The following is a 14975-nucleotide window of genomic DNA, read 5'->3' on the forward strand; positions in this document are numbered from 1 at the left end:
GGACCCCCCGACCGCTCTCGGACGGCCCCTCGCCGCCAGAGACGCAGGTCGAACAAAGTCCGTCCCTCGACACCCTCGAGCGCGCCGAGCCGCACGATCGGCAAGAGGCCCCTCGCGGCATTCGCCGTTCTGCTGCGGCGCGTGGCCGGGCAATCAGGACAATTAAATTAAATTAAATTAAATTAAATTAAACCGCGGCGATCCGGCGACACGGCGGCCCCCCCCCCGCGAACCACACAGAGCGAGAGAGCGGCAAGCCGGCACAAACACAAAAACAAACTTTTTTTTTTTTTTACTTGATGCTGGCCCTGGTCCTGATCCTTCCTCTCCAACGGGGGTGAGTGAACCGGGCTCCCCGGTGTCACCCCCGACGCTGCTGCCAGGAATGGCCGGGTTCTCAACCCTCAGCAGCGGCCTCAACCAGGGGGGGATGGTCCCCTCAGAACCTTACAACCCCCCCCTGGGAGGCTTCCAGGACCTGGGCGATATCTTCTTCTGCTTGCAGGTGCTTGATAATTTAATTCCCTTTTTTTTTTTTTTTTTTTTTTAAATCAGAATCCCCTGACTAGCTAACCACTAACCAGGATCATCAGAGACTGTGGGTGGACCTGCCCCATCTGCTGGAGACAGAGAAAGACTGAGGGGCTCTGGGTGGCGCCTTACTATATGTAGGGGTGCCCGACAAGTTTTGCTCTGTCTCCATCTGCTGGTGCGGAGTCACAACCCAGGTGTCTGGACTGATCCTGGTACGTACAGGGAACATTAGTTTAATAAATTTTCCTGTGACAAAGGGGACTCTCCCCCAGGAACATTTTAAAAAGTATATTTTTTGTATATTTTTTACTATGTTGTGAACCATTACGATGGTTCACAACATGGTATACAAAATCTAATAAATAAATATATGGGGATAAGTTTCGCCAGAGATTGACTTCCCTTAAAATTGGCCTCAGGAGAATGCCATTAAAGAAATCAAGTTTTTAACCGATCTATATAAAGGAAAGGGCCTATTAGGCTTATATAAATTAATCAGAATTGGGTCCTCTGTAGCACTCGCAAAGAATAAGAACTTAATGAATACAACTCTTTGTGAAAAAGGAAGACTAACACAGACCCATCTTCCTCCCTGGGACTCCCCATCTCTGTCAGAGTCTCTGAAACCCTTAAAGTCTACTAGGGACAGCTCTGACCTGGAGGCCCCTACTTCCTCCCCGTCTTCATCCTCTTCATCTCTCCTCAATCTCTTGTTCCCAGAACTTACATCTTGGGGGATGAGTGAGCAGGGAAGGGAAAGAGGTTCCCAGAGCCACATTTGGCCCCATGCAAAACGCTTGGCTCAAGGATTTGAGAATTTCTACAGAAACAAATGCCCAGGCTGTAAAAAAATAGCAGAAGAGTGAACCGGGCCATTAAAATGTGCGGCCATCGCAGCCCCAGCAATTACAAAACGCTGTTTTTAGTAGCATGAGAATCAAGGAGGGAGGCCCTGGGTCTGATTCGAGACTGCTGCAGCTTTAAAATGGCCACCATTTCCGCCACAGCAGCCACCCTACCAAGAACAGGCTGGGCAGCCAACTCTGCCAATGCAGATCCCTCTGTCGTCCCCCCCAGGATAGCAGCAATTCCTGCTCGCTACCTACCCCACCTTCTCTTCCCCACAAAGTTTGCACAACAGATCTCTTCCTCCCTGCATGCACTACATGCTCAAGGGGAGCTGCCATCACTCCTCCTCACTGCCTTAATCCACCCTGACTGAAATAAAAATTGCTCAGGAGAAACAAAAAAACACTCCTGTACTCACCTTTGGGCTGGCTGCGAACTGCTCTGCTGAAAGGCTGCTCAAGTCTTCTGCCTCTTTTTTTTTTTTTTTTAATTAACTTTATGAAAAGAGCAAGGAAATGCAAACAACTCTCTCTCTCTTTTTATTTTTTAATGTGAGGAGGAGAAATTGCTATAAGAAGAGCAGGAAGGGGAGGAGGAGAAGGAAGAGGCCAACAAAGAACACAGTCTGACCACCTCCCACCAGAGAAAAAGCCTGGAAGCCCTCTGGTCTAGGGCTGTGCTCAATCAAGGGAAGGAGTCCTAGACTTTCAGATCAGGAACCACCCGTCCAAATAAAATTAAATTTTCTCTTGGCCTAACCAGGCCTCAGCTCACAGCACAGGTAGGCTGGGGTCAGCACGGGAGCCTATAAGTGGGGATGTCAGCAAACCTGTCAGTGTCTGTCTCCATCTGCTGTTTAGTAGGCATAACCCATGTGTCTGGACGGAGAGGAAAACTTGGACTCTGTTCTCAGCTCCTGTTCCTGTATATGTCCTATCTGTTTGTTTTTGACTTACTCCCAGTTTGTTCTTGATCCATTCCTGCTAGTTTCTTGTGTATTGATTTCCCAGATTTGATCTCAGCCGGGCCCAACTTCACTTCTATTTTTTGGACTGGTTTGGTTACGCCACCGGACTCTCCAAAAGGTACTGACTGTGGCTCATGTTGAGCACTCTTGCACTCATTATTCTGATACTGTCCTTCATTGTTCCAGCATGGAACATAACACCAGTTCATACAAGGAGAAAAAGCATTGCAAAATCTGTGATTTCATTGGTCTCAACCAGCTGCAGTAGAACGTATACCCTGAGGTAAAACTAATTGTTTGATTTTATAAAAACTACAAAAAACACTTCTGTTCAACCATGCTTACCCAGAATAACTCTTCCATCTCCCCTCGTAGTCCCCCCCCTCCAGGGGACTGCCCTCTCCTTATATTAAGGAGACTACCATTGTAAATTATAAATTGTATTCTCTGGTTATGACTTTCTTGTTTTATCTATCCTTCCTACTGCCTATTTATTTTACCCCCCCGCCCAGTTACATTCTCCTTGTTGAAATGTATTTTCCAAGCTTTAAGTTATTATGTGAACCGGTATGATGTACCCACTAATGCCGGTATATAAAAGTTTCTAAATAAATAAATAAATAAATAAAACTAGAATTCACTTTGGAATAAAATTTGGAACCTTTCTTAAAACCTGAGACCCATACCAGTGAGAGAACTAATAGTACAGGAACTGGCAGAGGTAAGATAAAATTCTCATTCTCCCAATACAGAGGGATAAGAACCTCACCTCCAGTGCAGAGAGGTAAAACGGAAATAGTGTCTCTGTACAGAAGAAGGTAAATCCATGTTGAGAGGAGACCATTCTCCCAGTTCAGAGGGGGGTATATCCCCTTTGGAAGGAACCATTCTGCCTATAGTGGGAGGAATTTGGACACTCAGCCCATGTGGGGAACTTACTCGGAACTTGCGCAATGGGCTGAAGTGTCGGACTTCCTCCTTCTCATAGCGCTGGAAGAATGGGTGCTGCAGGGCCTGCTCCGCTGTCAGGCGATCAATAGGGTTCACAACCAGGAGGCGAGAGATCTTGGAGAGAAAAAAAAAGAGAAGGGAAATCAGGTCAAAGTGCAAAAATGCATTGTGCTAAGGAGAGAGTCATCAAACTAGGAGATCAACTTTCTTCCAATCTAACTTCTTTATTTATTTATTTATTATTTATTTAGAATTCTTATATACCGACATTCTTGTATAATTAACAAATCATATCGGTTTACAATACAACAGAACAATAGCAGCTAAGGCGTTACATTAAAACATAGCGTCTAATAGAGTATAAATATGAGAACAAGTGAACAATTCAAATAGAGCATAAAGGGGACCCTGAAGGACATAGGAGAGATCTTAGATCCCAATTATGTCCTTTGGCCTGTGTCAGAATAGTCTTGGGATTCCGGGAAGGCTTGTCTGAAAAGCCATGTTTTGAGGTGTTTCTTAAATGTTTGATGACAGGGTTCTTGCCGAAGCTCCGGAAGCAGAGAGTTCCAAAGGGTGGGTCCTGCTGTCGAGATTGCACGTTTTCTTAGTGTGGTTTTGACCGGTGGGGCATATAATGAACCTTTATATGCGTTTCTGATTGGTCTGTCTGATGTATGCAGACGGAGTTGAGAGCTTAGATTGAGATGGGTGATGCCGTGAATGTCCTTGTGGATCATCATCAAAGCTTTGAAGGTGATCCTAGATTTTATGGGAAGCCAGTGAAGGAAATGAAGGATGGGTGTGATATGGGCTCTTTTATTTGAGTTGGTGAGTATCCTAGCCGCGGCATTCTGCACCATCTGTAAGGGTTTGATAGTTGTCGCTGGGAGACCTAGCAGTAGAGAATTGCAGTAGTCTAACTTTGTGAGGATAAATGACTGAACTACTAAACGGAAGTCAATGAAATGCAGGAGAGGTTTCAGATTTTTGAGTACTTGTAGTTTAAAGAAACATTCTTTAGTTGTGTTGAGGACGAAAGATTTTAAGTTGAAGTGATTATCGAGCCGAACCCCTAAGTCTCTGATGGAAGAGGAGTGGTTGATGAATGTTTTGGCGAATTGGGATGCGCTTTGAGATTTGAGGAGAACATGGTTTTCGTCTGGTGAAATGATGAGGATCTCAGTCTTGTCTGAACTGAGGATAAGGTTAAGGCTGGTAAGCAGACTATTGATGGATTGTAGACAACTGTTCCAGTGTGCCCAAGTTTTTTGCAGGGATTCTGTGATTGGTAGGAGAATCTGTACGTTGTCAGCGAATATGTAATACTTTAGTTTGAGGTTGGAAAGTAATTGGCAAAGTGGCAGCAGATAAATGTTAAAGAGTGTGGGGGAGAGGGATGATCCTTGTGGGACTCCCAAGTTCGATTTGATTGGGTGTGATTCCTTGTTATTAATCCTTACCTTGTAGAATCTGTTCTCAAGGAACGATTTGAACCAACTATGTGCCTCTCCTTGAATACCGATATCTGATAAGCGCTCCAGTAGGATGGAGTGATTAACCGTATCGAAAACAGCCGATAAGTCGAGAAGTGCGAGAAGGTAAGGTTGTTTTCTTTCCAGATTAAGAAGGATGGTGTCAGATAGTGAGGATAATAAGGCTTCAGTATTTTGAGATTTTCTGAATCCGAACTGGAAGGGGGAGAGAATGTTGTTTTCCTCAAGGTAGTCAAGACAGTTGTTTGTTTACAATTCTTTCCATGACTCTGGAGATCAAGGGTAGGTTTGCTATTGGTCGGAAATTAGCAGGGACAGACGTCAGAAGGTTAGGTTTTTTTTTAGTAGGGGTTTTAGAATGGCTAGTTTTAGTTGGTCTGGAACCCTTCCTTGTGATAAGGAGCAATTAATGAGGTCTGCTAACGATTTTGAAATGATGTTTGGGATGGAGAGAAGAAGATTGGAGGGTATTGCGTCCAGTGGGTGAGAAGAAGGTTTTAGCTTCTTGAGGATGGTTTCGATTTCCAGTGAAGATGGAGTCTCGAAGGATATTAAGTTGACGTTCCGAGTAGTTGTTGAAGTGCTGGAGGGGAGGGTTGTCAGTTGGGAGGTGGAGAGAGGCTTGAGGAGGTTGGTTATCTTCTTATCAAAGTAGATAGCTAGTTCTGTGGCTTTATTAGATGCTTGCTCATCGGGAATGATGGGGGGCGAGGGTTTTGTGAGAGATGCAACAAAAGAGAATAAGGCTTTAGGGTCGAAGGAGAAGTTTTGGACTTTTTTGGAAAAGAAGTCTTTTTTGGCTTTGAGAATGGCATTCCTGTATGCGTTAAGGTGGGCTTTGTAGTTGAATAGGGTGGAGGTGGACTGGGTCTTGCACCATCTGAGCTCTTTACTACAAAGTTCTTGTTTGAGGGCTTTAAGTTCCGGGGTATACCAAGGATTCCTGTTATCTTGGGGTGGGTGCAGAGATTTGGTGATGGTTGGGCGAGATTGTTCTGCGACCTCACTTGTTATCTTGATCCAAGAGTTAATAGCCGAGGGAGCGTCCGTGAGATCAAGTCGATCTAGCTCTTTTAAAAGCAGTTTGCTAAGTTGGTCTGTGGAGCAAGGTTTCCTGTATTGTATTGTAGTTTTAGGGAAGACAGGCCGAGGATGATCTTTGATTTGAAGCTCAGATGAGATAATTTGATGGTCTGACCATGGGACTGAGAAAACCTGGAATCTAAAGCTTAGAATGTCTTCTCCCTGTTCTAGATCAGCTCCTAGCAGTGAACATCACAGGAAGCCTAATTCTGCAACACAATTAAACTCTGCCCTAGATCAGTTCCTTTCAGCGAGAGTCTCGGCAAACTTAAACAAGTAATGTCATTAATGCCTGGTCTGCATTAGTTCTGATCTGTGAGTTTCTGGAAGCAGCAAGACTCACCAGATCTTTGACAGTGTCAGATCTGTCATCCCACTCTGGGGATCCAAACTGGTAGCGACCTTCCATGATCATCCTCAGCATCAGCATCTGCTTGCGGTGCCAAAAGGGTGGAGAGCCCGCCAGCAGGGTATACATGATCACGCCGCATGCCCACCTACAGGGAAAGGAAAAGGAGATATTAGGAGAACTTATCTCAAAAGAGCTCTAACACACTGCGACGCAGAGAGAGGGAGGGAAAAAGAGCACCAACACCTTGCCACTTCTGGGGCAGGAACAGATAAAAATATTGTACAAAAGAGAAAAACGGAAAAGACAAAGATAAAGGGTGTCCCTGGGGAGGAATATGGTCTCTACCCCCAACCGGAAACAGAATGGAAGGGGGGGGGGGAGATAAAGGAGTCCTACAGAGCAGGAAGGAAACCGAGCTTGGAGACCAGCTGTGGAGCAAGCTTAGGAAAGAAGCAAGGAACTGAAGAGTGCCCTGGAGTAGTCCAAGAAGGGGGCAGTAAGAGAGAAATGGCTCAGAGAGCATAAGCGGGTGCCAAGACAGGAAGGGGCAGGTACCCCTGTGTAGCTAGCACTCTGGGGAAGAGGCAGGTTTTATTTTCAGCTGTGTATTTATGTTCCATGGATCTAGACATTAAAATTCTGAAAGGTTACACTCCTTTGCTGAAAAGGACAGGGTAATCACTCGGCCAAGAGTCTTATCCCTGAAACACGCAACAGCCGAGCCTGGGACTAATCCATGCACACTAATCCATGAGGTAGAAAATAGAGTAGCATGCATATGAGCATACGTGTTTGATATTGGTAGAGATTTGTATTTGTCTAGGTATATGAAGAGAGTTTTTTCAGGCCAGAATTTGAGTCCAATTTGATTGATTTAGGAGATTGTGAGGTGATATGCTGCATGGATAAATGTTCAGCATCGAATGCAAAGGATTTCTCCCACTCCAAGAGAATGAAGTCCTTCCAAGAAAGGGCTGAGAAATAACACGGAAGAGAGCTCCCCATAAAGAGAGAGAGAGAATGAGCAACTGAGTCAAACAGAGGCAGAAAGAGATCAAGAAAAATAAAAAAAAGAAGACCCAGGCTCCCTTACTACAAGCAGGAAAGCGTAAGAGAAAGAGAGAGAAAGTGTGTGTGTGTGTGTGAGTGTGTGAGTGTGAACAGGAGGGAGGAAGTCACTCACAGGTCAACCTCCCTGCTGTATCCTGGGTGGGTCTCATCCATGGAGCTCTTCAGAATCTCAGGAGCCAGGTAGCCTGGAGTGCCACATAGTTCTGGTAAGAAAAAACGTGGACTGTTTACTCCAGGATCTCTTCAGGAGGCATGAGAGGTGTCAGAGGGCTGAAAGCGGAACTGCCACCCACTCACCACGCAGCTTCTGGCCTGGCTCCAGCAGGCAGGAAAACCCGAAATCCGACAGCTTGATATTTATCTGAGAGTCCATGAGGATGTTTTCAGGCTTCAAGTCCCGGTGGATGATAAAGTTTGAATGCAGGTAGGATACGGCCTCCAGCAGGGCCCGCATGATACACCTGAAGTCCAAAAAGTGACAGGATTTATCCCTGAACAATAATGTGTTGTTCACAATTCCTACAGTCCGAGCATCCCCCAGTAAAAGTTGCTGTAAGGTAATGGCCTACACAACAGATATGCATGAGATAGATCTACATTCATTGGTATATTCAGCCACTGGCTGGCTTGCAAAGTTAGCCAGATAAACTTATCTGGCTTACTCTGGTAGGATATTCAGTGGCACAACTGCAACACTAGGCTTATGTAATTGTCTTAAAGACAGCCAGATAACTATCTAGCTAACTTTAGGACTACTCTGTGGCACGACTAAAATTAGCCAGATAAGTTAGCTGGATAAGAAACTCTTCCCCAGAATGCCCTTATATTATCTGGCTAAAATTTTAGCTGGATAAGGAGTCATTTGGCTAAAATTTAGCAGGATACGTGCTCAAAATATTAAAAAGTTGGCATGAATGCCCATTCAGACTGCCCAATTTCATTCCCGGTGCAATGCCATAGACCCTAGTTGATCTCTGGCTTTTTCCTCACTTCTTCACAGTTAAGGAACCTTTATGCTTATCTCAGCTTTCTTGAATTTTGCCACCATTTTTGTTTCCACTATCTCCACCAGCAGTGATGGATTTAGGATTTTGCTGCCCCTAGGCACAGATGGTGCTGTCGTGCCCCCTACCCCTGGTAGGGTAGGTCTAAGGCACAGCCTCACAGTTTCCTGTGACAGTTAAGGGTAGATTCTGAGGCAAATGTTTGAAAATTCTGAGGTACATAGACAAATATTTCCTCCTTTCATATTATATTATAAACCTTGCTTGTGTCTGTATAATTTATTTTCCTTTTACTGGGTGAGGGAAAAGGAATCTAAAGTATCAATACAGGGAGATCTCAGAGATAGGGAAAATAGGAGGAGAGGGTGAGAGGACCAGAGATGGGGATGCAGATCAGGAATCTGGGATGTGAGAAAAGGAGGAAGCAAGAGGAAAATTCTGGGATTAAGGACGAGGAGGAGGGAGCAGAAGGGGTTGGGGTGGGCTCCAGGATTTGGAGAGAAGGGAGAGGTAGAAAGGATCTGAGGTTCCTGGATCTTTGGGATAGGATCCAAGATCAAAAGGAGAGCGGATGTGAGCAGCAGTAGGGGGGAGGGGGGAGGAGGGGACAGGTGTTCCTACTGTGTTCTAACCCTGCTATGCCTTGCATGCCCCCTCTACCTCTCACCCAATCTGGCACAGACATAAAAACACACACCCAGCACACATACAAATAAAAACCAACAAACACTGCCTGCCTGCCTCTCCCATTCCCCTCTCTCTCACACACACATAGAGACAAGTCCTCCAACTGGCTCCTTTCATCCCCCCATTCAGCCTCACTCAGATCAGGCTTGCTCTGCACCCTTTCCATCAAGGAAGGTAGCCTCAGGCCTTTTCTGTTATTGGGCTCACATTGTGGACTCATTGGCCTGCAGAGATTCAAGCCATCACTGGCCTAAGGGTATTGCGCAAGCAACCAAAACATTTGCTTGGGCTAGCTTTTGCTTGACTTTTTATATGCTACTGTTTATATCCCCTTTTAATATGTTTATGTGTTGCTGTGATTTCAATTGTGTCGTTTTCTGTTTATGTTACGGTTTTATGTTTCTATGATATTTATGTGATTGCGTTACTTGCCTAGAATGGCCAGAGCTGTGATAGGTGGGTTATAAATAGCTGTAAATAAATAACCAACCTTCCTAAAATGATGCTGTCTGTTCCAGGCTCACCCCCTTCCCCCCTCCTGTTCTCTGCATGCTGCTTGGGATCAGAAAGCAGAGGCCAGTTCTCTGCCCAGTAAGATTCAGCATAGTTGGAAGGTAGTAAATCTTCAGTTCCTGAACGTCCCCAGATCAGTCCAGACCAGTGGGTCAATCATCCCTTCCAGCAGATGGAGTCAGAGAACAAACCTTTGAGGCACTGCTACTTAACTGAAAGTGCCACCTGCAGGACCTCAGTATTGACCTGTACCCAAGCCAAGATACTTTAGAAACCCCTTCACACAGACATAGGGAACTAAAGGGTGGATACCCCTGTACTATAAACCTCGTTCGTTAAGAACCAAACAAGACAAGGAAGTGAATTCCGTAACTGCCCTCTAAGAGGAAAATTCTTTACTAAACAGAAAAATTCTGTACTAAGCAGCAAAACTTGACAGAAAATCAGTCTCTCGGCATCAAATGGGAGGGCCTCTGGATCTGTGGTATTACAGGAACAAAAATTAGCAGGTAAGAACCAATTTTCCTCTAGACTGCTGCCCCCACAGATTTCTGCCACCCTAGGGACAGGTCTAGTAGTTTGCTTCTTGATGAATCCAGGCCTGCCACCTTCTATGCATCCATCACCCTTTATGTGGTACCCCTGAGTCTACCCCCCCCCCCCCCAAAGCCTCTTGCTCTGGAGCCCTCTTTCCTATGGACAAGGTTTGCTTCTTGTGCATTATTTATACTGTTGGGATATTTAAATATCCCCCCCACCCCCATCTCTCTGCTCCTCTAAGGCATAAATTGTTATGGCCGTGCAGGCCGGTTCAAGGTAATTCCCCAGGCAGGTGCAGCACAGGGGTCAAGAGCAGAGCAGGGCAGGGTCTTCTGCCTGTCTGGCCACCTCCCTCTTGGGTTGAGCCCACAGGTTCCAGTGGCCAGCAGGTCTTTTCTGGCAGCGTAATTGAAGCGAGGATTCAGGAAAAGCCAAGGCAGGCTGGTCAGGTCAGGCAGTGTTCAGGCAGAGAGAAAGGCAGGCTGTGGTCACTGCAGGCATAGTTGAAGGCCAGGTGAGTCCAAGAACATGGAGTCAGGCTGACGACAAGGAGATGCAGGTCAAGCAGGAACAGGACTGGCAAGGAGTCAGGGGCGGAGCAAGGCAGAAACAGAGAAGACCAGGAGAGAGGACTTGGAACAAGGCAGGGACAGGGTACAAGGCAAGGCAAAACTGGAACAGGGTGCAAGGCAAAACAGGGCCAAGACAAGCAAAACAGAACCAGACAAACAAGGAGAGACAACAGGCAAGAGGGCCACTGGAAGGCCCACAGGAGACAGGCAAATGTACGAGGAACAAGCAAGCAAGAATCTAGACAAGACAAGGTAAGCGCTCAGGTGGTCACAGGAAGCATGAGCGACTCGATGAGGCGGCAATGGGCTGGGTGAGAGGCAGGCTATTAAGGCATGGCAAGCTACCTCATATGCCTTCCATTATATAGTTCAGAATGCAGACATGAAGGCCGCACAGCAGCCAGGTTAGGTCCGTGTGTTGTGGGTGGGGGAAGACAATTTTCACATTTACCTAGCCAAACAGTAATTTACCCAGATAAGCTGCCCTCCCTCATTCCAGCTCAAAGGACATGCAGGGTTCCACAACGCGTGTACATTTAGCTTCATCTGGGGAAGGCATTCCCAAGGGCGTGTATTGGGCACGTGAGAAAATAATGTGCATAGCTTGTATTTTCTAATCTAAGTAGGCTATTCTAGCTGTACAAAGAACTGGTACAAAAGTCCATGAGTACTTAGTACCACTGGCAATTTCAAAGGAAAAATATCCATGCACGTTTCCTATGAAATCTGGTACAAAGCCCACACACATTAGTACCCATGAACTTTGCACCACAGTGGACATTTAGAAAACTTCCTCCCTAACTCTCATCTCATACGGCTTTCGATGCAGAACCTGCACCATTTTGGCAGCCCTTCTCTGAACTGCCTCCACCCTTTGCTAGGTATATACCTCCACAAATGGCAGCAGCAATGTTCTAGATGAGGACTTGCCAGTTGCCTGCCCTGGTTATGCCTCTTCCTGTGCACCCTAGCATCCCTCTGGCTCTGACCGCCACCTGTTTTACTACCTTGAGGTCATCACACACAATCACCTCAAGCTCTCTCCCCAGGTTAGTGCACATTGGTTTCTCACCCCTTATTGTGTTATGCTCCGAAGTATGTGCCGGCGGGGGCGTAGCAGGGTGTAGCAGATCAAGAGGCGTCTGATGGTGAATCTTAAAATGATGACAAAATTAATTATAATACGAACATATTATAATTAATTTTGTCATCATTTTAAGATTATTTACATTTTTTAGTTTTGATCAATATCTTAGATCTTAGTGAAAATTTAAAAAGGTTTTTAATTTTTATTAAAGACTTTTTAATATTTATGAGATCTTAATGATGTTGTTAATTGTTAACTTTTGATTTGTTGATATTGATATTGACTTCTGTTTGGTTTGCTTGTAGCCCCTGAGGCAGCGGCATTTTGAGCCGTGAAACTCGGCCAGAGTCGGGCAAGTTTTTTAAATATGTCTCTGTTTTAATAAACATTGAAAAAGATCCGTGCTTCTACAAGCTACAGGTACTCAAAAAACTCAAGCCACTCCTCTTCCATCATGGTTTCAGATCGGTCCTCCAAGCCATCTTTTTTTCTAAGATCGACTACTGCAACTCCATCTTGCAAGGTCTTCCTGCTACCACAATAAAACCCCTCCAGCTGCTTCAAAATGCGGCGGCAAGAATCCTGATGAACACTAATCGGAGAGAGCACATCTCCCCTATATTAAAAGATCTTCATTGGCTCCCAGTAAACTTTAGGATTCTCCATAAATCACTTACAATTATTCACAAAAACATTCACCATCAGACGCCTCTCGATCTGCTACACCCTCTCAAACTTCACTCTACAGCCAGACCCTTAAGGGAAGCCTACAAAGGATCCTTACACGTTCCTCCAGTCAAAGCGGTGCACCACTCAAACATCAGAGACCGGGCATTCTCAATGATAGGTCCCTCCATCTGGAACGCCATGCCCCCAGACCTCAGGCAGGAAACCTGTCTCCTAACATTTAAAAAGAAACTCAAGACATGGCTTTTCGGTCGCACCTTTCCCTGTTCCTAATCCAATAGCTTGACTCAGAATTGTTCCCTTCTCCATTGTAATTAAACAAGCGCTAAGACACAAATATGTTATAATGAGGTTGGCTCCTCTGCCTCCCTCCCACACCCTTACCTGTATATAGTATACTATCTCTGTTCTCCCCCCTTTATTTTCCTATCCCCAGTTTTTGCGCCCCTGTTATAAGGTAACTTTATGCTTCATCAAATTCTGCCTCTTGTTAATTGGTTACGGTTAACCACTTTAGCTCGATGTAAACCGAGTTGATTTGATTTGTATCAAGAAAGTCAGTATCTAAAAGCCCTAAATAAATAAATAAATAAATAAATAAATAAATAAATAAATAAATAAATAAATAAATATGATTCTTTACTGCCTGGAAGCTATCGCAGATACAGACATTCATGAGTTACCACCGCTCTCTTAGAGCTTTCCCTGGAACCAGGTACTCGCTCCTCGAGGGCCTAACTTCTTCCAGCTACGGAGCCTCTTTAAGAATCTACCGTGTTTCCCCGAAAATAAGACAGTGTCTTATATTAATTTTTGCTACCAAAGATGCACTAGGCCTTATTTTCAGGGGATGTCTTATTTTTCCATGAAGAAGAATTCACATATATTGTTGAACAAAAAAATGAACATTTATCATATTCTGAATAGTTGTCTGGTTATGCTGGTTTGTGATGACAACTAACTGTGAATCCTGCAGGGTAAAAAAATCACAGCTGCATGCTCTGGTGTTCTGTGTGACGGGCATGCTCCCAAATAAAAACTTTGCTAGGTCTTACTTTCGGGGGAGGTCTTATATTTAGCAATTCAGCAAAACCTCTACTAGGTCTTATTTTCGGGGGATGTCTTATTTTCGGGGAAACAGGGTATGTGAGTGTGTTATCTACTACTGGCTATGTATACAGCATACCCTGTCTACTCACTATCTTAGTCTCTCTACAGCTCAACAACCCTGGGATCGCAGTTCCAGTATGTGAGGGACTTCAGCCCTGCCTGGCACATCAGCTCACTACTGCCACCTCTGGTGGTTCTACTTCCTGTCTAATAAAGAACTCTGGGTTTGTCTCCATACTCCAGCCTAGCTGGTGGTCCCTCTCAGGATATCCTCCTGGGGGCGCTGTCATCTGCCATCGGCCCAAGGATTCACCTATTTACATTAGAGTGCTCACTCCTCCCACTTCAGGAGCTGAGCACAACAGACTGCTAACTCTCATCTGCTTGCTCCTCTCATCAGCATAGCAGATCCTAACAGATTGCTAACTCCTTCCCTCTGGCGGAGCAGATTGTAACACAGAGAACATCTTTTTGGACTATAGCTTGAAGTTTACTTAAAGATTTTGGTAACAACCCAAGACCCTTTGGGAAATACATCTGCAACTTTCCACAGCACACCATTCACAGTAAACCAACCAGCTGAAATGGGTAAATTGGATTCTGGCACATTCCTGCTGTCTTTGCAGTTTCCATTGGAATAATTAAGCCTTTCTGCTACCATCAGCAAATGTTTTCCATAAACATGTGCACTTGTCCATCTAGCCCTATTCCCCCTCCTTTTCCTTCTTCATAATCCCCCACCTCAGATGTCAGGTCCAGATGGCACCAAGACACCCTTGCCAGTCCCAAGGACTGGAAGGATGCCTCCCACGAGAAAATCCCTTAGCTCTGCTCTATGGCCAGCAAGCAATGTCATGGTTGTGGCAGTCATCTTCCCTCCTTCCCAAGGATCAAGTATGTCACCTTTGCGGTACTCCCAGTCCCAGCCAGAACCATCTGAACCTGAACTGTAGAAAGTGAATATTATGTAGATGGGCTGTCCACTCTCTCTGCAGGAGCCTTTAACTGTTGCTACTTTATAGGATGAAAACAAGGGTGGAACCTATAATGCGCAACAAATGGAATTTCAGCCTTCTTTGTCACCTCATAGAAGCCAAGAATATCTACATATAACTAGACAAACCAATATATATAATCCTGCACATCTGTAACAGGTAGTGTCCCATAATTAAGCTGTTGCTGCATAATTTACAAGCCTCCACAGAATCAACAAACCTGAAGCTCCCCAGCAGCATAATTCAATTATCTGATAGTGCCTGCAGGGCCGATTCAATATGACCCATCTCAGCCTGGAACCACTGAATGCCATGCTGGCTCTCTCCGACCGCCAGTCAGCACAGCCAGTACCAGTTCAGTCACAAGGGCACAAGAGAGCTGCCATAGAGACTTGCCTCTTCTAACTTTGTTGCTTTTACCCTGATCCAACTGAATGGCATGTTTTGCACTTTTGAAAATCATGTTTTATTTATATA

At 45.1% G+C, this 14975-nt stretch overlaps 1 protein-coding gene across 3 annotated transcripts in view; it reads right to left on the minus strand.

The window, feature by feature from the left end:
* PHKG2 (phosphorylase kinase catalytic subunit gamma 2) overlaps positions 1-14975 on the minus strand; it is a 64443-nt gene that overhangs the window by 15743 nt on the left and 33725 nt on the right. For all 3 annotated transcript variants that reach the window (XM_029606809.1, XM_029606810.1, XM_029606811.1), the window contains exons 6-9: positions 7601-7764; positions 7416-7506; positions 6224-6377; positions 3290-3415 (exon numbers count right to left, since the gene is read on the minus strand). In XM_029606809.1, the coding sequence (XP_029462669.1) occupies positions 3290-3415; positions 6224-6377; positions 7416-7506; positions 7601-7764 (535 nt within the window). The remainder of the gene's footprint in view (positions 1-3289; positions 3416-6223; positions 6378-7415; positions 7507-7600; positions 7765-14975) is intronic.

The sequence above is a fragment of the Rhinatrema bivittatum genome, chromosome 6 (genome assembly GCF_901001135.1).
Source record: "Rhinatrema bivittatum chromosome 6, aRhiBiv1.1, whole genome shotgun sequence".
Lineage (NCBI taxonomy): Eukaryota > Metazoa > Chordata > Amphibia > Gymnophiona > Rhinatrematidae > Rhinatrema > Rhinatrema bivittatum.